Source organism: Neofelis nebulosa, chromosome 3 (genome assembly GCF_028018385.1).
Source record: "Neofelis nebulosa isolate mNeoNeb1 chromosome 3, mNeoNeb1.pri, whole genome shotgun sequence".
Classification (NCBI taxonomy): domain Eukaryota; kingdom Metazoa; phylum Chordata; class Mammalia; order Carnivora; family Felidae; genus Neofelis; species Neofelis nebulosa.
In genome coordinates this window covers 172,366,272-172,389,957 of record NC_080784.1, presented here as the reverse complement: position 1 = coordinate 172,389,957, position 23,686 = coordinate 172,366,272, and the positions used below count along the sequence as shown (strand labels likewise).

Genomic DNA, 23,686 nt, shown 5'->3' with positions numbered 1-23,686 from the left:
ATCTGCCTCTTGCAGTGTTGAGATGGCCCAGTTTTAGCGGACACTCGAGCCCATTGGCCCTCACCAGAGATTTCCCTGCCACTTTTGGGTTTCAGGTCCAGCAACTGTAACAGATACTGTGGGCACTACAATAGCTGCCCGGAAGTCTTAGAGCTGCCTTTTCAGAACCGTTTGTTCTCTGAAAAGAAAAAAAGACAGGCTTCTGTCAGCCATTTCTTGTCACTTACTGACTTCAAATGAAAACTAACTTGGGGCGCCTGGGTGGCTCAGTCAGTTAAGCGTCTGACTTCGGTTCAGGTCATGATCTCACGGTTTGTGGGTTCGAACCCTTGAACCCTCTAACTGCCTAATCTGTTCATTGGCACCGTTTCTTGTGGGGTTTGTTTGTTCCTGAAACTTCTATATGGTCTAAGTATGCTCAATGTTAATTACTCCCAATCTTGTGTTTCTATATGTGTTTATGATTAAGAATGCTTCAAACTTGCAGGGCCCCTGGGTGGCTCAGTCGGTTAAACATCTGGCTTCGGCTCAGCTCATGATCTCACAGCTCATGAATTCAAGCCCCGCATTGGGGTCTGTGCTAACAGCTCAGAGCCTGGAGCCTGCTTCAGATTCTGTCTCCTCTTCTTCTGCCCCTCCCTGCCTCATGCTCTGTCTCTCTCTGTCTCTCTTTCAAAAATAAATAAATATTAAAAATTTAAAAAAAAGAAAGAACGCTTTTAACTTGCTAAATCTACATTTTTCACATTATTTAATTTTACAAGTTTATTTAATTAAATTATTATTAAATATTAATTTATGTTAAATATATACATATTTGTATCAAATAAATTATAGTTAATTGTTTCATCTTACTATAAAGCAATACTTCAGAAAAAATGAAAATAATTCTTTTTTTTTTTTTAATTTTTTTTTTCAATGTTTTTTATTTATTTTTGGGACAGAGAGAGACAGAGCATGAACAGGGGAGGGGCAGAGAGAGAGAGGGAGACACAGAATCGGAAACAGGCTCCAGGCTCCGAGCCATCAGCCCAGAGCCCGACGCGGGGCTCGAACTCACGGACCGCGAGATCGTGACCTGGCTGAAGTCGGGCGCTTAACCGACTGCGCCACCCAGGCGCCCCGAAAATAATTCTTTTTAAAATGTTTATTTATTTTGAGAAAGAGAGAGACAGAGCATGAGCCAGGGAGGGGCAGAGTGTGTGTGAATGGGGGAGAGAGGGAGAAAGATTGGGAGAGAGAGAGAGAGAGACAGAGAGGGAGAGAGAATCTTAAGTAGGCTTCATGCTTAGCGTGATGCCTGATGCAGGGATCAATCCCATGATCCTGGGATCATGACGTGAACTGAAATCAAGAGTCGAATACTCAACCAATTGAGCTACCCGGGCACCCTAAAATAATTACCTTTTTGGATGACAATCTGGAAATATCTATCAAATAAAAATAATGCAGCTATCCTTTGACTAAGCAATTTCACTGCTAAGGATTCTGTCCTACAGATGTACTCCCACTTGTGTGAAATTTACATATGTCAGGTTTTTATAGCAGCACTTTTTGCTCTAGCAAGTAAAATTAGAAAAAACCTAAGTTCCATCAAAAAGGGAACTGGTTAATAAGTTGTGCTCATTTATGGATAGGATGACTGTATGTCTAGGTTTGTCTGAGACAGCCCTGCTTATGCACAGCCTGGCTTATGTGTGCTGTTTCACTATAATTAGTAGGAACATCCCTTTCAAAAGTGTCTCGATTTGGGCAATAAATAATTTTTACCCTAATTTTGGCCCACTCATACCACAGAATACCAGATAGTCATAAAAAATGATGGCATTCTTTATCTGTTGATTAATATCATTTTTAAAAAACAAGGTGTACCTACATTGGTTTTTTTTTTTTTTTAAAGGTGGGAGAGGAGGTTGAATATATGTAAATAGATTTGTATACACACAAGATCCTTCTGGAAAAATATACGAGAAACTGGAAATATCCATTGCCTTGGGAGTGGGAATCTAGAAGACTGCAAGACAGAAGCATTTTGTATATTTTTTTCAACATGTGAATAAGCCACCTCTTCAAACATTCAAAAGAATTTTAGAAAGAGGAAAAATTATTTATCTACTTACTAAAAATCACTTAAAATTATACTAATGCTAATAATGCTTATTCTGAGTATTGAACTCTAAGTTAGTTTTTATAATCATCTTTTAAAGTATCTGTATACTTCGGGCTTCAGGATTAAACTGCCCAGATTCCTCAAATCATTTTAGTGCCTAACATAAGCATATACCAACAGGAGCATATACCACAATAGTTTCCAATAGAAGTACAGTTCTATTTAAACAATCCCCTGTCATGGAACATTTATGTTGTTTTCAATTTTTCATTTGCAACAACATTGCAATGGACCCTCATTTACAAAAAATCTTTGTGAATGATTCATGTTTATGTCTTTAGAACATAGGGGAAATTGCCAAAGCAGAAATTGCCAAAGCCAAAGAATCTAAAATCCTAAGGCTTTTGGCACTTTTTTTTCTTCCTGAGTTTTTATTTAAATTCCAGTTAGTTAACATACAGTGTGATATTAGTTTCAGGTGTAGAATTTAGTGATTCGTCACTTCCATACAACACCTGGTACTCATCACAACAAGTTGGCGCTTATTTCTAAATCACCCCTGAAAGGTAGTATAGAAGTGATTTACACTCTTGGTAGCTGAATAGCGGGCCTACCAACTTTTTCATACTTTCCCCAACACTGGATCTTCTTGTTTGTACTCATCTTGGCCAATCTGATAGTAAAACTATTCTTATGCTGTTGTCTTAATTTGCATTGAAATTTTTTCAGTAGGTTGAAATTTCCCCCACATATTTATTGGTCATTTGTATTTCTTATGAAGAAAAGCTAGCAAAAGAAATTTTAGTGGGATAAATGCCTTTGTTCTGGGGGGCACCTGGGTGGCTCAGTCAGTTAAGGGTCCAACTTGGGCTCAGATCATGATCTCACGGTTGGTGAGTGCGAGCCCCACATCGGGCTCTGTGCTGAATGCTAGGAGCCTGGAGCCTGCTTCGGATTCTGTGTCTCCCTCTCTCCTGCCCCTTCCTCTGCTTGCGCGCGCTCTCTCTCTCTCTCTCTCTCAAAAATAAATAAGCATTAAAAAAAATGTGGGAGGATGGGATTATGTTTTTTTTTTCTTTTTGCTTGTCCATGTACTCAGATTAAAAGCTTTTACCAATATCAAATATAAAATGATTATGTAAATCTACAGGCTAGCTGCCGTGTTATACCGGACTCTCCCTCTCAGTGTCAGGGCTGTTCGCCACGTCCTACTGCCTGTCCTAAAAGAGTCTTACCCCCTCGCAGAAACGGGCCAGCCAATTATATCACCACTTCTGATTCTTACATGATGGTATTAACACAGAAAGAAGAGGTCTTAAAAGTTAATTGTAGTTTGTTGAATGATTTTAACTAACAATAGAATGCTGTACCCTTAAACATGGGGGGGGGGATCATCTGCATTAGGATGGTTTTACCTTAATCTGCTTTTCAAATGGTGCTGAGTCAGATGTCTCCACATAGTCACCGTCCATCTGGCGTACAGACGGTCATCATTAATCCAGCAGCTATCTGCATCATGTGTATATGTCCAAACATCAAACAAATCAAACTCTTTTGATGTCCTTCTCAATCAGTCTTTAGTTTCAAAAATACTCGCTACAGTGCTGAGTATAACAGCAAAATTGCTTTAAGTCTCCTTCTCCATGCCCACCCCCCTCCCGCCACTCTCCTGCTTCCGCACATTCATACAGTGTTTTAAGGGAATTAAAAACACTTAACTGCTTCAAAGCCACTTGGTTGGGGATGACCGCCTTTTTCTAGAATCCTCTGGGGTGTGTGGAACATACAAGGGCGTGTGTAACGTCCATGCAGTGGTAGGTCCGTTTCTCCACACCGTGTGGTCCCAGGCACCTGACAAGACACAGTCCCCATTTGGAGGGTTTTCTTCGCCTACCAGGGCTGTGGAGAGCTGCTTCTTAAAGGCAGTATTTTGATGACTAACTGGAACTTTCAGGAAGGCTCTGTAGACAGATTACACCAGGTTATTTAATTTTCTCACTAATAATATTGTGATTCCAGCAAGCATGATTTACATTGTATAGATCAGGTAACCGAGACCCAGGCCTACAAAGGGAAGAGACAGGAGTTTTAAATTCCAAATCTCATGCTTTTTCTCATCATATCATAGTAGATATCCTGGAGAACAATTGCTGTGTGAACTGATTTCATGTCAACTTTGCAAAGATCATAGTCAGTCAATAAAAATAGCCAGGTAAATGTCCCCAGTCATTTAATACTGTTGCCTTTCTCCCGAATCATGCTCTTACCCACAAAAACACCTTCAAATACTCAAGGATAGGAGGGAGATTTAACAGGGTGCTCTCCCTGGTTAGAAAGATTAGAAAAGAAACAAGAAGCAATTTTTAAAAAGAAAGATTAGAAAGAAACAAGAAGCAATTTTTAAAAAACCTTATCCACTTGCAAATTCCAAAGCTCTCTCGTTGATAACCCTGGGAATCAAAAAGGAAATCAAAGAAGAAGTAAAGTTATTAGGGAAGAAATCGGTAAAGAACATTTTGTTGTGAGGACTTCTAAGTGTAGTGAAAGCTGTACTCAGAGGAAGTGTCTTATTCTTTGTTAAAGAATAAAGAAAAAACAGGGCAACTTATTACTCAGGAAATACATGAAATAAAAATTAGTAAGAGAAAAAAACGTTAGTAAGAGAGAATTAATAGATAAAAGTTTAAATTAAAGATATAGGTGCACCTGGCTGGCTTGGTCACAGAGCAGACGACTCTTGATCTCAGGGTTGTGATTTCCAACCCCATGTTGGGTGTAGAGATTTCTTAAAATCTTTTAAAACATGAATTAATTAAAGGGATAAATATAATATACACCTGAAACTAATATAATACTGTATGTTAACTATGCTGGCATTAAAATTAAAAAAATAATAAAGGGATAGAATGATGGATAAATAAATCCCAAAGCTAGTCCTTTGGAAAGATCAATAAAATAGATTAAAGTCCTTGCAAGCGCAATTAAGGATAAAACATGATAGCAAGAGAATGCAAGCCGAAGGTTTGGAAAAAAAAAAAAAAAAGAAATGGCAAAGCAAAAGACAGAAGAAAAATTAAAATCATTTTGAGACGTGTATAAACAAATCTGTGGTAAGATTTGTGGCAAGAGGTTTGAAAACCAACAGAAAAGGATGATTTCTTAGCAAAATATACATGATCAAAATTGTCCCCCAAGAACAGTAGAAACCCTGACGATGTTGAATTATAATAGAAGAGACTGGAAAGGTGAAAAGTTACCATTGGCAAAGACTGGAGAACTGGATGGTGAGAGAGCTAACCTTTGAAGAACAGATAATAGCAATATTATTTAAACTACTCTAAGTGAACTAAGAAAAGCTTACTGAAGACATATACTAGCCATAGTGCTAATCCTAAAATCGTGGGTACACGTGTGAGCCTGAATTCGTGTGTGAGAGCTCATGATACAGTGGAAAAATAAGTCCTAGACTCTCACCAGGGAACACAGAGCTGGGTGTGCACGTTACTGCTGCCATGGTTCAGGCAGTACCAGGGGAGCATGGCCCAGAGCCACATGGCACACTTTCTAGAAGGCAACAGTTAAGCCATCTTTAGAGTATCTTCCTCAGAGACTTTGTGTGAACTAACATTGATTAACCCATCTAAACATTATTTATAACCTATCAGCATTTTTGGTTTGTGAATTATCTTGAGACTAATGAGGTTTATGTCTTTCTATGCTGTGTATATAAATTTCTATGCCAAGAGGCAGTAAAGTGACACGGTGAAGAGTAGAGGATCTGGGATCAGACTGCCTGGGGTTTGATCAGCTGTGTCCCCTTGAGGAAACTACACTACCTGTCTGTACCTCGCTGTCTCATCTGGAGGATAGGGATAACCAGAATATCTACCATAGAGGGTTGTCGTGGGGATTTAGTATGTAAGTACACATAAATTGCTTAGAATATTGTCTGGCACAAAGTGAGCGCTCAAGAAGCAGAGGAGAAGGAGGAGGAGGAGAGTATTTATTATTATCACCATCATCTTTATCATTATTTTCGAGAGATGCAGAGAAAGACTGTAGGCTCTGAGACAGACTGGAACGCCTCTTAGCCTTGTGACTGATGCACGGTGTAACCTTGGGAAGTTACCGAACTTACCTTTCCTTTCTTGTGGTAAAGTATATACAACAGAAAATTTGCCATTCAACTAGTTTTGTGTGTACAATTCGGTACCATTCAGGGCATTCACACTACTGTGCCACCATCACACTGCCATCCATCTTCAGAACTTTGTTATCATCCCAGACTGAAACTCTGTACCATTGAACAGCAAGTCAACTGAACTTGTTTTAAACGCCGTTTTTTCCCACGTCTGTTAAGGTAGGCCTAATTAGGGCTGTGTTGCTAAAATTAAGTGTGCTAGAAATTGTGAAGTCCCAAACATCTTAGTACTTTGCAACCTTTGGTTCCGGCCCCCTGGATGAGACTTCAGAACTCTGAGCGTGTAGAACAGGGTCCTCTGCAGCCACATTGGTGGCCCTCTACATTCCTATGCTCATCCTCCCCCACCCAGCTCTGGTGACTTTTTTTGCTCGGATATCTTGTTTTGTGAACATGAACGGCATATGCAATGTGTTAACTCTTTTCCGATGCCAAGAATGTGCTAGGTGCTATTTGTGAGAGATAACTTGCCCATTAGATTTATTGTCTAAATTAGGCCAAACACTAACTTGGAAAGAGGAAGCCAGTATCCACGGAAAATTTATTGTTTTGAATATACTTTTTTTTAATGTTTCTTGAAGATGAAATGTGGTTTCCACTTGTGCGTGATTACAAAGTCGAGAATCTAGAGTTATTTGAAGATAATCTTTTCTCCACACCTTTTTTGAATTACATAGAAAAAAAAATTGGAATAGTTAAGGGGGCCCTGACTTGGGTTAAGAACCTGATAAACTTAAAAGAATAAAAAGAGTGGCAGTGATGTTTTCACCAGATTTCTCTTTTTTGCTTCAAATTCCTACTCCACATGCCTCTTCTTCCTTTTCGCATATGTTTTAATATCAGCAGAACATCTTAAGTGAACTTTTCTCCAGCCAAAAATTTTAAATACTAAAATTACTTCAGGCCATGGTATATGTTGACGAGTGCAAAGGTTGATTTTGGTGTTTTACTTTGTGGTATTTCCTTTCTTGCTGGCTTTTTCGCCTTCTCAGTAGAGAGGTTGTGACCTCTAAATATGATAGGGGTAATGGTATTTGGACCTATCAATATGGCTCCTGCTTTGCACTCTCATTTGCCCTCTAAAAGCCTGTTTCTTTTTCTAATGTCCTCCACATGTCTGCCCTGGACCATGAGGTACTTTGTTCTTGGGGTCATTCTGACTAGTAAATTGTTGGCTTCACTGGGAGCCCTATAAAGACAGATGTAAAATGTATCCTTATTGTGAGGCTTGAGGGAGGCAGAGATGAACCAGATCCTGGCTGTTTGACTCCTGTTAGCCTGGTATGCCTTGGAGGTTGGCATTGTCAGCATGGGAACTGATCCGAGGGTCTAAGCAAAGGTTGACGGTTTTAGATTAGGGGCCACAGCCTAAGTGTGGTGACTATTTCACTCTCATTTGTGTGCGACGTGGAAGTATAAACCGTGTTTCGGTCATTCTTTGGGAGTTCAGCATTTCTTTGTGTTTTGTGAGAAAGCAACAGGTGTATATGGGGGCAAAAGGGTTCTGAAGTCCAGTACGTTTAGGAAATGCTGAGTTAAAATTAAGAGTTTAAAATGAGAAGAATGGAAGGAGTTTCTCAGAAGCGTTAGTCTAAGCCTTATGAACTCCAAGGAGGGGCAGCACTTTGCAAGTTTTATTTGATTATTTATTTGACCCCCTAGGAGATGTGCACACTAAGACAGAAATTTACAACAATTGTGATGAAGAATAATTGTTGTTAGGGGGAGGGGTGTGTGCATTTTTTATTGTTAGGTAAAATACATATAACATGAAATTTACCATTTGAACCATTTTTAGGTATATAATTCAGTGGCTTTATGTATCCTGATAATCATCACTATCCATTTTTAGAACGTTTTCATCATCCCACACTGAAACCCTGTAGCCATTAAACAATAACTCTATTCATCTGAATCTCTAGCCCGTAGTAACCCCCATTAGACATTCTGTCTCTGTGAATTTTCCTATTCTAGGTACCTCATACCAGTGGAATCGTGTAAAATTTATCCTTTTGTGTCTGGCTTACTTCACTTAGCATAATGAATTCGAGATTCAACCATCTTGAAGCATGTGTCAGAATTTCCTTCTTTTTTAAGGCTGAATAGTATTCCATTGTATGTATGTATCACATTTTGTTTATCCATTTGTCTGTTGATAGGCAGATGGTTTGGCTTTGTTTCCACCTTTCGGCTATTGCGAGTGTGGACATTGATGTACAAGTATCTGTTAGAGTCCCTGCTTTCAATTCTTTTGGGTGTACATACCTAGAAGTGGAATTGCTGGATCATACTGTAATTCTGTGTTTAACTTTTTTAGGAACTGCCGAACTATTTTCCGCAGAAGCTACATTTTTACATTCCCACCAGCAGTGTACAAAGATTCTAGTCTCCCCACATCCTTGCTAATACTTATTATTTTTCTTGTAGCTTTTTTTTTTTTTAAATTTTTTTTTTTTTTCAACGTTTTTTATTTATTTTTGGGACAGAGAGAGAGACAGAGCATGAACGGGGGAGGGGCAGAGAGAGAGGGAGACACAGAGTCGGAAACAGGCTCCAGGCTCCGAGCCATCAGCCCAGAGCCTGACGCGGGGCTCGAACTCACGGACCGCGAGATCGTGACCTGGCTGAAGTCGGACGCTTAACCGACTGCGCCACCCAGGCGCCCCTCTTGTAGCTTTTTTTAAAATAGCCATTCTACTAGGTGTCAAATGGCATCTCATTGTGGTTTTGATTTGCATTTTGTTGTTTGTTTGTTTAACTTCTAGTCTAGTTTGGACTGATATGTGATCCTACAATTAACTACACAGTTCCCATGATATGCAGGTTGGATAACATCCAAAATGGTGTCTACCTTGTTCAGGGAAATGTGTCTATTGATCATATGCTTGGATGTGCTTAGAATGCCAAATTGCTATTAAAGTTTTTAAAACCTCACTTCCGGTTCTGCGTTTGTCTCATCCTGGCTCAGCAGTCCAAACCTGCAGCAGTCCACAGACCGCAGTTTGACTATCAGTGTCCTGAGAAATGCTGAAGTCATATATTCCATGTCAACAACAGTTTGGCAGTATTGTTTAATGAGGTATGAGAGCTTGAACAGTTTTATTCTAGCATAATATGAAGCTATTTTTCATTAAATTCCCAAATGCAAAGAGAGAATTATGCCGGAAAACAATCTGGCGATATAACAATAGCATTTATGCTGAGTTTTAGGGTTAGTCTGAGTAGTTTGGGGAGTAGTGTAGTCATTTTTTGGAGGCATAAAACCTTGGAATCTAGACAGTTTTTCTGATAGACTGGAATCCCAGTTGTCCTGAGATAGTACTGTGGTATTGACCCTTGAGTAGGCTTGAATGTCAAGTCCTGAAGAGGAGAAGCAGCTGCCATGTGGACAGTCATGAGTCTGGAATCCAGAACAAGAGAGAAAATCAAGGTGCTAGACCTTTGGGATTGGGCACTCTATTTTCCTACATGTCCTGAAAGAAGAAGAGCTCAGCTCCAACCACTGTATTGACCAGGAATTGTGCCTGAAAGCTCTTCCAACAGAATTAGTTCATTAATTATGCTTGTTTCATTCTGTGGTTAGCCACCTTTGGCACCAGGTCTGTTAAGTTTGGGAAACTGAGTCTGCATTACAGTGTAACATATAGGCCCTTTCAAAAGAACATCTTTAAATACATCTGTATTCTACTCCGTACTAACTTTGAGGAAAAGGTCCATATCTGGTCCACCCTTGTGAAGGTAGCTAGTGTTCTTATCTTTGTCTGACCTGGGTCCCCTGATTAGGGAATCACATTCTCCTTTTGGAAATTCTTCTGCCCCCGTACCCTTACCCTACCATTGATTAAAATGACTCATGGTCTCTTTTACCCATCTCCTTAGTCACTGTGGGAGGGAACCTCACCAATAAGGGTCTTTTCCTTTTCCTGGGATTTTTTCGAACTGCACAGGAAAAAAAGAATTAGTCCTCTTAGGGGGTGACAACCTTCGTATATGAAACTTGGTAACTAGGGATCCATGTGGAGGAAGCCTGTCTGCAATGAAAGCAAATAAGTCAACGTGCAGAAGGAGCAGACAAGAAATGAAGCAATTGCAGGTTCCAAACACATGAGGTCCTGGCTTCCAGTTTCAAAAGGTCAGGAGCATCCCCACTCCCCTGAGGCTGGGGTGTACTGGGCTCTGTAATCCAGTATATGTCTGTTTCCATCCAGAGTTCTCTCACTTGCAAATAAGAGTCCCAGCTCTTACCATGACCCCTTTCTGCCCAAAGCACCTAGCACAGTACGTTGCCTTTCATTTAATGAATATGCAGTAAATATATTTGAATAAATTCAGAAGAAATAAACTAAAAGTAATGTAGCATACCACTGGCTGTTTGATCATCACTCTAACGTAGACTTACATTTTGCACCCATGGCTGAAAAAATGTTATCAGATTGTTTTCAAATGCCTTAAAATATCCTACTTTATATTCTTTTTTTAAAAAAAGCTTTCACACGCAGAACTGGGATCACCCAGAGTGAAGGGATTTACCTCTTGGGGGCTAATGACATCTGTGATGGAGAAGAAGATGAAGGCATGGCAGAGAGATTTTAGAAGGCAGAGGAGGCATGTAAAAACCTCAGCAAGGACCGGGAGAGGGGCTGATCAAAGATACCTAGAAGGATTACCAAGTAAATCCAATGGGGCTCAGTGAGGTGGAAGCTTATAAATTTATAGCAGCCCCAGACCCAATAACAGCATCATTATTTCCAGTAGCACCAGGGGCAGGCCATTAGGGATTTAGGGCGATCGGTAAATAACACTCCTCTCTTCCCCTCTCAGCTGAGGCATAAACACAGGAGGCAAATAGAGACCAAAATATCAGATTTACTTCTCGTGAAACAAATAGGAGAACATGGGTTTAGAGCTGTAGCCAAGTGGGTTTGCTAATCCTCACTCCTGAATTAACTTTATCCACCCATTCCTGGCACAGCTGGGCAACCACAGCCCTCGCCCACAGAGAGAAGCCTCTTACCACATGGCAGAGACAGACAGGACACATATGTCTTACAGACAGGCTGTCTTCCACAGAGGGGAAGTCCAAACTGGCTGAACTGAGCATGCCCTGTTCTTTCTCCCACAGCAACCTGGCAGAAGAAGAGTGAGGGGCCGGAAGTGTTGTCCCCATGTAGAAACATGAGGAGTGGGCATACCTGATCCCTCTTCGAATAGAGGCAAGAGATGGCTGTGTTGGTTGGCCACCGGGCTCATTTCCAAGGCTAACTGTTCCACCTGCGCTATTTCCTTTTCCTAGTCCTTGCCCCTTAACAGAAAGACAGAGAGGTAGGGGTGCCAAAGACACAAGAAGGGGAGCAGTAGAAGAGTCTCACTGGTCTGGACTGGATCATGAAGAAAACCAGGCAGCAAGGGGAGAGGGAAATGGACTGAGAGCAAAGGGGCATCTGGGGTTGGAAGAGCAAACACTATGGGAGAGAAGGAATGAGGAGCCTGGAGGGAGAGGGGCTAAACCCACAGCAGGATGTTGGAGTTTAAAACTCCACAGGCGTGACGTTTATGACCCTGGGTGATGATTATGACCCGAAATAGGGCGTGTAAGTAAAAACTTTTGGAATCAAAGCAGTTAAAGAACTGGAAAGCCAGGTTATCGAACAGGCTGCCCGTGGAGAATTTAAAGTCTAAATAAACTAAAATGTTGATTGTATTGAGTGGTGAGCTTGGCGTCAGCGTCCCCCATGATCGTGACAGAAATAATGAGTAGGATGGAAGGTCATTATGGTGGAGAACTGATGGCTCAAACCTCGAATGAATGAGCATTGCTCATGAGGATGATAGCATCAGTGGTCTGGGAGGGGCAGGGAAGCTCTAGGCCGAGCAGGGCACCACGTTTCTCCTGCCATGCAACTTGCCTGAAAGAACCAGCCCCCCAACCTTCCTTGGACCCACCATCCCTCACCTCAGACTCTCTTCTCTGCCAGACTTCCCAAAGGTGTCTCTGTGTGTTTTCTCCAATGTTTTTGGTTCTGCACTGACTTCCTGACTTTGGCAGTCTGGTTTCTACCCTGCCGTTGCAGGGAAATTCTCCCAAAAGTCAGTAATGTCCTTCTAATCAGGAAATCCAGGGGCGCCTGGGTGGCTCAGTCGGTTAAGCGGCCGACTTCGGCTCAGGTCATGATCTCGCGGTCCGTGAGGTCGAGCCCCGCGTCGGGCTCTGTGCTGACAGCTCGGAGCCTGGGGCCTGTTTCGGATTCTGTGTCTCCCTCTCTCTGACCCTCCCCCGTTCATGCTCTGTCTCTCTCTGTCTCAAAAATAAATAAACATTAAAAAAAATTTTTTTAAATAGAAAATCCATTCATTGACGACTTAACAGTTTACATTCTAATAGAAATAAGTCTCATAATAGAAAACACTCATCGTGCCAAACATTGTCCTCTTCTAAGCACTTTATGTATATTTTCTTACTTAACTCCTCACAGCAGCCCTATGATATTATGAGTACCTCCATTTTGATGGTCATTCATTCCTTCCGTGCAAATTATTGGATGTTGACTTACTATATACCAGAGATTGTTTTAGGTAATAGCTAGGTAAGAAAAAGAGCAGTGCAGAGGCACTGGCAGGGTTGGCTGAAGACCAGCAAGGAGTTGGGCCTGGCTGCAGAGAGAGGGAGGGCGGTGGAGACGGGGTCAGAGAGGTAGTGGGCAGCAGCTTCTGGAGGGCTTGGGAGGCCATTGTGAGGATTTACTCTTTTAGAGGAGGAAACTGAGGCAGGGACCAGGTAAGCAACTTGCCTGTGGCTATTCAGCCAGTAAGTGGCAGTGGGGGTACCCTAGATGCAACATGGTAGCATTTGGCTCTGGAAAACACGGGGCTCCCTGAACAGTGCTCTCATTTGGCTTCCCTGGCAGTCTTGCCTGGGTTCTCCTATTCTCATTTGCCTCTCTTCAGGCATAATGAGCTCCTTCTCCTCGGACGGTTCTTTAAATGTTGGCATTCTGGATGGTCCTGTTTTAGTGTCTCCTGTCCTGTCTGGACTCTCCTGGGCAGTATCATGCTCCCTGTCCTGCCATGGGCACGTCCTGGTGATTTCCAAACCTGCATAATTCCACCAGAATTCACCCCTTAGCTCCAGACCCAAATAGAAGCTCCCAAAGAGCTGTGGTTCTTTGAATACAGAATGTTCCAGACTTAATTTATCATTTCCAGTTCTCGCAAATCTCCCCCTCCTCTGTTCCTGAAGATGGTCTCAGTGGTTAAAAACCTCAGCACCGCCTCAAACACCCTCCTTCTTCTCTTTTTCTACTTCCAAATCTACTCAACTGACCAGCCAACGGGGGTGCTCACAACCGCCCCCTCTTTTCTGTTCTTGTTGCTTCTGTGTGGGTTCAGGCTTTCCTCATCTCTCCCTGAGCTCTTGTAATAATCTCTTAAGTGCACCCTGTCTTCCAGCCAGTGGATCCCCCTGCTGCCACCAGACATTGTCTCTGTAAATAAAGGTCAGATCCGCAGACTCCTTCCATCCTCCTCAGCTGCCCTTGTGTCCTCACCACCCAGAGAATAGTCCAGATCCTTCCCAGGGCTCTCACATGCTCCTCCAGCTGCCCTCTCCTGGCTTTCTTCCCCTCCCCAGCTTTTCCTTCTCTCCCTGCCACCAGCCATGCTTCTGCTCATTTCCCATCCATAAATTGTCTTCTGCTCCTTCTAGCAGCCACCCAGCTGCCACCTTCTGGGTCAAGCTTCCCCAGAACTGCCGCCCCCCCGCTACTCACCCCCCCCCCCCCCCCGCCGGCATAACAAGCCACCTCCCGGTGGAAGGCCTGCTATCCTCATTAAGCACTCCCGGCAAATATAAATGCATTGAAAGTCTGGCCAGTGTTGATTGTTCTGGGCACCTGCCAGTTGCTGGAGCTTGGTGGGAACCCATACAGGCTGGGAGAGCGACCGTGAGCACACGGCAGGTCCAGGAAATCCCCAAATTCTGTTAATTGTGGGGTAAATTCCTGGAGATGTTTTGGTAACGTATTCCTTAAATTCTGAAATCCGTAATTGCTTTTCTGCTAAAGGGAGTTGGTTTGCTTCACATGTAGAAAACCTAACAAAAGTCATGTTTCTTTAAAAAAAATTGTTTTGATGTTTATTGAGTTTTGAGAGAGAAAGAGGAAAGGACAGAGTGTGAGCTAGGATGGGCAGAGAGAAAGGGATACACAGAATCTGAGGCAGGCTCCAGCCTCCAGGCTCCAAGCAGTCAGCACAGAGCCAGACGCGGGCTTGAACCCACGAACTGTGAGATCATGACCTGAGCTGAAATCGGACGCTTAACCGACTGAGCCACCCAGGTGCCCCCTGTTTCTTTCTTTCTTTCTTTCTTTCTTTCTTTCTTTCTTTCTTTCTTTCTTTCTTTCTTTCTTTCTTTCTTTCTTTCTTTTTTATGTTTTCATTTATTTTTGAGACAGAGAGAGACAGAGCTTGAGCAGGGGAGGGGCAGAGAGAGGAAGACACAGAATCCGAAGCAGGCTCTAGACTCTGAGCTGTCAGCACAGAGCCCGACGCGGGGCCCGAACTCACAGAGCGTGAGATCATGACCTGAGCTGAAGTCGGATGCCCAACCTACTGAGCCACCCAGGCGCCCCTCTTTCTTTTTTTTTTAAATCAAACCTTGTAATATAATACAGAAAAGTAATATTGGTATTAGTTATTGATTCTCCAAAAGGATCTGATCCTCTCTGATATACTTGCAAATCTTTCTGAGATATCCTAATCCTTATTAAGATTTTTAAGGCAAATATTTATTATAGAAAATGTATTAAGATAAGAAATTCAGCGGATGTCATCGCAGTTTACATTTTATTATTTCCACTGAGTCTTTTCATTTGTTGAAACAGAAAATTATATGGATGCTGGGTGTATATGGCATCTTGAATACCTGGCAATGTAGGCATCTAGGTTCACTTGAAACACGAATGAGCTTCCTTTCATTTTCTGGGAACTCCAAACCCACCATCATGTTGACCTTTCCCTGTTGGCTGTAAAGGAAAGAAAGCCAAGGAGATCGGACAAAGAAGGCAGCCTCTTACCACCTGTTTGGTTTCCCTAGAGAACCATTAAATGCTGGTTCCTTCCCCCGAGCTGGAAAGCTGCAGGCTGTTCTGCAGAGGATCAAGGAACAGAGAAGTCCCTGTCCAGTTGGAAATGACAGCTGGAGAAGGGGAAAGGTAGCGGCAGGCTCCTACCTGCCTTCTGAAGATATGAGGGGGAGAAAGGATCAGGCCGTGGTGTGATCAGAGGTTTGTGCTGAATTGCTTGTCCACCCTTCTCCCCTCCTCCCTCCCATGGTACTGCCTTGGGCTGATGAAGCTTTTTCTATGGCCTCCGGAATCCTGGAAGCCAAGAAGGCTGCGTGATTGGCTTTTCTCAACGCATGCACTTTCCCGCTGAAATGTTGTTCTGCTCAGCAGTTAGGTTCGTAATATGGTTAATACTCCCTCCACGTACATTTTGGATTAAGTGGGCATGTTTGGTTCTGAGAACCACCATGCAGAGGTTGTTTCTGTGAGATAATTACAAATGACATGTCAGCAGCTGTCTTACAAATGGACTTTTGGTACATAGCTTGTGAGTAACTTTGAGGTAGCCTGTAGAAAAGTGACAAGTTGGCAGTTAATAATAGTAACTAAACAATAATAGCAACTACCTTTTTAAACTTTCTTTATCTTTTTCCTTTCTCTTTTCCCTTTCTTTCTTTGTTTCTCTCTCTCTCTCTCTCTCTCTCTCTCTTTCTTTTCTTTCTTCCTTCCGTCCTTCCTTTCTTCCTTCCTTCCTTCCTTCCTTCCTTCCTTCCTTCCTTCCTTCCTTCCTTCCTTCCTCTCACCATGTCCCATGTCACTGGCAAGGGCTGTAGTGTATATTTATAGTGTATATACACTGTGTCTGTTTTTCAGGGATGGATAAACCATTCCTCATTTCACTTTCCATAGGCCTTTGACCTGAGTTGACAAGAATATAATAATAACTTCCATATAATGAATGCCCAGAAGGTGCCAGACATTGGCTGTGTTCTTAATATATATCCTCTATAATTCTGGTGTTCCTGTAAGGTTGATGGCACCCCCCCCCCCCCACCTTATAGATTCAGAATCTGAGGATCAGTAAGATTCGGAAACGATGCCTAAGGCCGAAAGCTAATAAATGGATGGGACTGGAATTCTAATTGGAGACCTTTGGACTCCAAAGTTGTTTTACAGTGTCCCTTGATATATTTGTTCTTCTCTCACTTCCACTGATTGGAAGGCAGACCTCTGTTTAGGGGTGTCTTGAACAAATCCAGCCATTTAATGTATCATGGAAATTAATCCAGAAGATAAGAGACTTTTGTTGTAAGTCCTTATGAATTTACCTACTAGAATGTCAGCTGCATGAAGATAAGGAATTTTATTGGTTTTTGTTGTTGTTGTTGTTGTTGTTGTTGTTGTTGTTGTTGTTCTCATAAGTCCCTAGAATGCAGCACTTAATTCATTTTAAATGTTGAGTGAGTACCTACTACAGGCCAGGGATACTGCTTCACTCTGGAGGTAGAGACCACCCTGGGCTTTCCTTCATTTTGCCTTTGAAGCAAGAAAAGCAGGTAGCAAAATACAAGGACTTTTTCAGAGAAGAGGCCCTAGGAAGGGCGGAAAGCTCAGGCCTTCTTAACCCTAGAGCCCTGAGGAGTGTTTTCATGCATGGGGCGGGTCCACAAATGAATGAAATGGGAAACCACTGAACCAAGAACAAGGAGGAGCTAATGCATGGTAGCTACAAAAACAGCGGTCTAAATACACACATTAATATTAGTCTAACACAAAATGGACTCTTTTTAGGAACTATACATTAAGTACCTGTGTTGAATTGAGACTCGGGTTACAGTACTTTCCAGTTAGCCAGAGATGGTAACTTTCCATCAGTGACACTTGATCACTTACCTCAGTGACTTTGCAATAGTTGACTCTGAGGCAACCATTATTTTCTCCTTGAATTTTATGAAATTGGTCTTGCCAGCCAAGCCATGTAGCTGAATATGCTTCTATAAATTTAAAACCCTCTTCTCCCAACTTTTCTTGGAAAACTTCCAAAGGTACAGAGAGGTTGAAAGAATGGCCTAGTGAATGTCTACGCAGCATTCACCTGGCATAGGCCCTGTGGACTATACAGCCTGTGGGCCAAATCCAGCCTAGTGCCTGCTTTCTTAAATAAAATGTATAGGACTACAGACATTCCCATTCATTTATGTATTGTCTGGGTGCAATGAAAGAACTGAGTCATTTTGTCAGAGACCATTATGGGCCCAGAAAGCCATATTTACTACATAGCCTTTTGCAGAAAAAGTTTGCCAATCCCTAATTTAGATTCACCAATTGTTAATACTTTGCCATATTTGCTTTATCTCTTTCTTCATGACGGGCAAATATTCTCTCTCTCTCTCTCTCTCTCTCTCTCTCTCTCTCTCTCTCTCTCTCATATGCACACACCTTTTTTCCCCTGACTATTTGAAATTATCTCATAGACATTATCATAAATCATCCGTAAATAATTCATACGTTTGCTTAAAAATAAAGACATCCTCTTATATGGCATCATCATCCTGCCTAAGAAAATTAACATTTATTCAATAATGTCCTCCAACATACAGTCCATATTTAAATTAGATGTTTATAGCCTTATTTACTTTTCTGTTTTGCAACTAGAATCCAATCAGAGGTCATAAATTACATTTGGTCATCGTGTCTCTTCAGTGTCCAATTTTTTGTTTTTTAATGACTGACATTTTTGAAGAGTCACTCAAAAACTTTTTTTGAAGGCTTACTAAGTTTTAATGGGTTTGTAATACGACAATAGTAGGAGGTAATATAATGGTCACTGCCGTAAATCAGTGTCTTTTACTTCTTCTCCTGTGGGACCGAGACTCTGTTGTACAGTTTGGCTTCTGGAGGTACAACACGAAGATGGGAGTTTTTCTTGGAATTGTACATGTGGAAAAATCTCAGTGTGAAGAGCAAGGCAGATGGGAATTTGCAGAATGCATTTTATGTAATTAAAGGCACAGTCCTTTTTACCCACTCTGGCTGCTGCCCCTGTGAGCTCTTGGCTGCGGAGCTTTTTCTTGGGGCTTTTCTCCTGACCGGGGTCTGGCTCCCCTCCAGTCTCATTAGGTTGCAGCAAGGAGCTGAGAGGAGGCCGGCAGTCATTGAAATCTGCCAGCCCCATCAGTCAGCCCAGCTGGCAACGCAGTCTGTGTGATGAATATAGCATGGCGTTCAAGGGCACATCTGGGGTTGCCTAAGGGAAGAGCACCTCCTTGCCTTTCTTAAGGACCAGAAGTGCCACAGTCGTGTGCCTCTTGTGGGACTCCGTGGTGGTCAAAGCTTGGTCCTTTTATTGTGGTCCCAAATGATTCCTAGAGGATACCAGGACCCATCCTTTGTTTTCCTCTGGGTGAGAAGTCCTCAGAGCTCACAGACCAACCAAAAAGGTAGTTGCATGCCCTGGAAACGACTGGCACGCGCGTCTAATAAAACTCTAGAGATGGGAGGGAGAGGAGGAAAACTTCAAGGAGAAATTTGATCTTTTTAAAACATGCAAAGTAACTGAAGGAGAGACTATCAGGGGTGTGGCTAGCTTTGGACTATGACCAGCTTTTGTCACTCTGTAAGAGGTGTGTGAATGATGCAGGTCTTGCGCGTTGATGGCTCATCGTGACTGCTGACGAAAACCCAGGACACGGGAAAGACACAAAACATTCCGGGAGGGGTCACCTCCATGGAAGCGAAGTGAGACTGTAGTATCTTCTCATTGGTCTCCCTGCCTCCTGTCTTACCGCTCTGAAGTCCTTCCTTCACACTCTCTACTTCCCCCTAGGCCTACCCCCAACAGTCTACTTCTGCTGCAGATCTGAGCACCATTTCTCAGATTACAGCCCCTCTGTGATTTCTGTGGTCTGCTTTCTATGGCCTTCAAGGCCCTCTGTGATCAGCCCCTAATTCCACAGCATCATCTTCCTTTGGTGCCGGCCTCAGATTTGATGCTCGTGTCCACCTTATATGCCACATCCTTTGCTGGCTGTGTGAACTTGGGCAAAGTGCTTAATTGTTCTGTGCCTCAGATTGCTCATCTATAAATGAGGATGACAATAATACCTGCTATCAGCGCCTACAAAATACCTACTAAGGTAAAATACCTACTAAGGTTGTACAGGGGTTAAATGAGTTAGTATATAGCTCTTGGGAGAACGCTTTCAATATAAGCTATACAAAGGTTAGCAATTTATTGCTATTGCTCTTGTTGTTTTGAGCCTGGGTATATTAATTGTTTGGTTGCCTGCATAAAAAATCACTATAAACTTAGAGTCTTAAATCAATACCCATTTATTCTCTTAGTTTCTGTAGATCAAAAGTATGGACATAGCATGATTGAGTCCTTTGCTAAGAGTCTCGTGGGGCTGAAATCAAGGTGTTGGTTGGGGCCGAGGTCCTATCTCTGCTACCAAGGCTCCTCCAAGCTTATGTGCTTGTTGACAGAATTCATCTCCTTGCAGCTACAGAACTCATGGCCACCAGGAATTCTGTTCACTTTCTTGAAATCCTCCCCTGATTATGTCAGGCCCAATCAGATAATCTTCCTTTCAATTAACTCAGAGCCAGCTGGTTAGTAAGGTAATCACAGAGTGATATCCATCACATTCACGGGGCCCTAGCACTCCAGGGGAGGCGATTGTTACAGGATGTGTACACCAGGGGGCAGCATTCTTGGGGGTCATCTTAGAATCTGGCCTACAGACTGGGTAATTGGGAAACACAATGCTCTTTGGTTTACTTTGTTGAACAGCACTTGCGTGGATATAATTCCGTAACCACCATCGTTTCAGATTTTTGTAGTAACTTTCTTAGAGTCTTCAGATGGATTCACACTGGTCGGGCCCCTTTATTATTCCTCTCCTGTAGGTCTCTCTAGCAGAAGTCTTCTAGGAAGAGGACAGTGAGGACCTTGTAACCAACAAACCTGCTGCTAATGCCCTGCAGTTCCAGAAGGGTGACCCACAGTTGTAGTCCCTTTCAGAAGCCATCTGTTTATTCTTGACTCTCAACAGATGAAGGGCAGGATCCTCAATGGTCAATGGTGCCTCTTACTCTGCCAGTTCAAAGAGAAAATGTTCACTCTGGAAAGGGTCTTTTGCATTATTTTCGAAAGCTTTCAATGCCCCTCTTTTTTCTCTTCCCAATTAAGTCTAGACTGTTTTCCCATTTATTTTTGTTAATGTTTTATTTATTTTTGAGAGAGAGAGAGCACACAAGCAGGGGAGGGACAAAGAGAGAGGGAGACACAGAATCTGAAACAGGCTCCAGGATCCAAGCTGTCAGCTCAGAGCCCAACATGGGGCTCAAACCCATGAACTGTGAGATCCCGACCTGAAATGAAGTCGGACTCTTAACTGACAGAGCCACCAGGTGCCCTAAAAGATGCTATATTCTGCTTTTCAATGATATTTTACTTGCAGTTGTACACAGATGTATTAAGGTAAAGGAAAAAAAATGAATTTGGCATGGCTGTGGGTTTAGAAATTTGAAAGTGTCTGTTTACCTTGGCATATCCTAACCAAGTATGATTTTATTTTCCAACAAGCCATAATTTAGGTCTGACTCTTGCTGTCTTAATGACTGACATCCCTTTGGTAATTTGGACTATTAAAGTGGAAGGGCTGGATCATAAAAATAATATAAAATAATATACACTTGGATTTCTTTTCTTCCCTCCAGGACAATATCATCTTATTCTTGAGAGGCTGTAAAGAGCTCGGCCTTAGAGAATCTCAACTTTTTGATCCTAGTGACCTACAGGATACATCCAACAGAGTAACAGTCAAGTAAGTAACACAAGATTTATGTTTAAGGGACTGGTCAGAATGGCTAATTAACAACTCAGGAAACAACAGATGTTGGTGAGGATATGGAGAAAAGGGATCTCTATTGCGCTGTTGGTGGGAATGCAAACTGATGAAGCCACTCTGGAAAACAGTGTGGAGGTGCCTCAAAAAATTAAAAATAGAACTGCCCTACGAGCCAGCAATTGCACTACTAGGAACTTATCTAAAGGATACAGAAATGCTGATTCAAAGGGGCACATGCACCCCCATGTTTATAGCAGCACTATTGGCAATAGCCAAAGTATGGAAAGAGCCCAAATGTCCATCAATTGATAAACGAATTAAGAAGATGTGGTGTGTATATACACACACACACACACAATGGAATACTACTTGATGATGAAAATGACTGAAATCTTGCCATTTACAGCAATGTGGATAGAACTGGAGGGTATTATGCTAAGCGAAATAAGTCACCTATCATATGATTTTAGTCATATGTGGAATTTGAAAAACTTAACAGATGAACATAGGAGAAGGGAAAGAAAAATAAGATAAAAACAGAGAGGGAGGCAAACCATAAGAGACTCTTAAATACAAGAACAAACTGAGGGTTGGTAGAGGGGGAGCTTGGGGGACTGGATTATATAGGTGACAGGCATTAAGGAGGGCACATTTCGGGATGAGCACTGGGTGCCATATGTAAGAGATGAATCAGTGGGTTCTACTCCTGAAGCCAAGACTACACTGTATGTTAACTAACTTGAAAATTAAAAAAAAAAAAGATTTATGTTTAAGGAAAACCTATTTATGGTTTGACTTGTAACTTTGTAATGATGTTGTAAGGTCTAAGAAGCAGAGTATTGCACATGTCTCATAAAATAAAAACGTGAAGGTAAAAATTAAGCTTTCCAAACAAGACATATTGGCCTTCCCCCTGTGTACGGCTTTCATTCTGATCAAATGTAATTTTTTTAAAGCAAAAATCACACATGGAGAGTTAGAATGTTAAAAAGAATGAGAAAAATGTTAGGTGAGACTTACTGGAGGGAGAAGCAAGAGAGAAATATGCACAGAATCTGTGTTAGACAAAAAGCCTTTATTGGCTCTAGTTGGGCATTTGAATAGGCTCTTGGAAGACTACAAACTTGGTAAACAGATCCGAGCACTGTTTGTTATGCAAAGAGGGCAATAGATTCTGGAGAAATCGCTTCCTCATTTACATTTGTAACTGTTTTCTCATATGTCAGTGATCAGGTTCTTTGAAGATGGATTATTGGCTATTTGACTGCTGTTGACTGTGTCTACTCACTGAGCCATGTTTGTGGCCAAAGAATTTTTGGGAAAGAATGGTTCAATAAAAGAAAAGGCAGTGTGCTTCTCTGGAAAGGAATAGCGGGTGACCAGGGTAATGAGAAGAAAGATCGTCATGAGATGGTAGAGATAACTTTCCTGTAGCTTAGAAGTCCTTCACACTCTACACATTACATACAAAACATTTCCCACTTTGGTCAAACAACATTTGGCATGAATATGCCCTAATAATAAGCTTAATTACATGGATAGGGTCTGTGGATTGCATACACTTCTTTTGATTACTTTTGGGCCATTTTGTCATGGAGGAACAGAAAAGGGAGAGAAGCCAAAACTCAGGGCTCTTAATTGTATACTCGTTGCCAGTATTGATTGGGGGGGGGGGGGGGGGGAAGGAAGCTACTGAATGAAATCAAGTTAGTTCACATTGGATTTTATGATTCGTGACTGGGAATTGCTTATATAAAATCATTTCACTCTTGTCAATGTACCTTTCTTTACTATTTCTCATGGAAAAAAATTACTTAAGGGCACAAACAGAATACCAATTATGGTATTTGATTATGGAAACCACCATAAACCTCATTTTAGACATCACATGCTCCATATATTAATCCAGCCTCTATAAATTATTCATTTTAGGAGATGGTTTCTGCCTCATCTGACATGCGTAGTTTGACCTAGGTGGCAAGTGGCCAGAAGCAGTAGTAACTATACGACATCATAACAATTAGTGATATGCACATCGCTTGGAGGGTAAAGGAAAGTTTGCTTTGACGGTGTTGGCAACTGCATTTTTTTTTTGAAGCTATTCTAAATCAATGTGTCACTAAACCAGGAGAATTTTGAGATAGTTTGATTTTAGAGATTCAGAATTTATATCACCTCTACTGCCTATCTACGAAAACCTGGGCATCAGGAAGCCAGGAGTCTGGCTTATCCTTATCCTGGACCACAGATGGTCCAACCAACCTGTGAGGAAAAAGACACAGAAAACAACCTAAAGAGGAAAAGTCACTTAGACTAATGAATGACATACAGTCAGTCCCTTCTCACTGTATCATCTTCCCCTTCTCCTGTCTTTTTTTTCCCTTCTGTCATTTTCCTTTATCTTTCCAGCTGCTTCTTTTCTCCATCTCCTTTTCTTCCCTGTGCTTCCCCTCTCTTATCT

At 41.9% G+C, this 23,686-nt stretch overlaps 1 protein-coding gene across 8 annotated transcripts in view; it reads left to right on the top strand.

The window, feature by feature from the left end:
* Positions 1-23,686, top strand: part of LIMCH1 (LIM and calponin homology domains 1) — a 330,554-nt gene that overhangs the window by 201,058 nt on the left and 105,810 nt on the right. For all 8 annotated transcript variants that reach the window (XM_058722742.1, XM_058722745.1, XM_058722746.1 and 5 more), the window contains exon 4: positions 21,095-21,201. In XM_058722742.1, the coding sequence (XP_058578725.1) occupies positions 21,095-21,201 (107 nt within the window). The remainder of the gene's footprint in view (positions 1-21,094; positions 21,202-23,686) is intronic.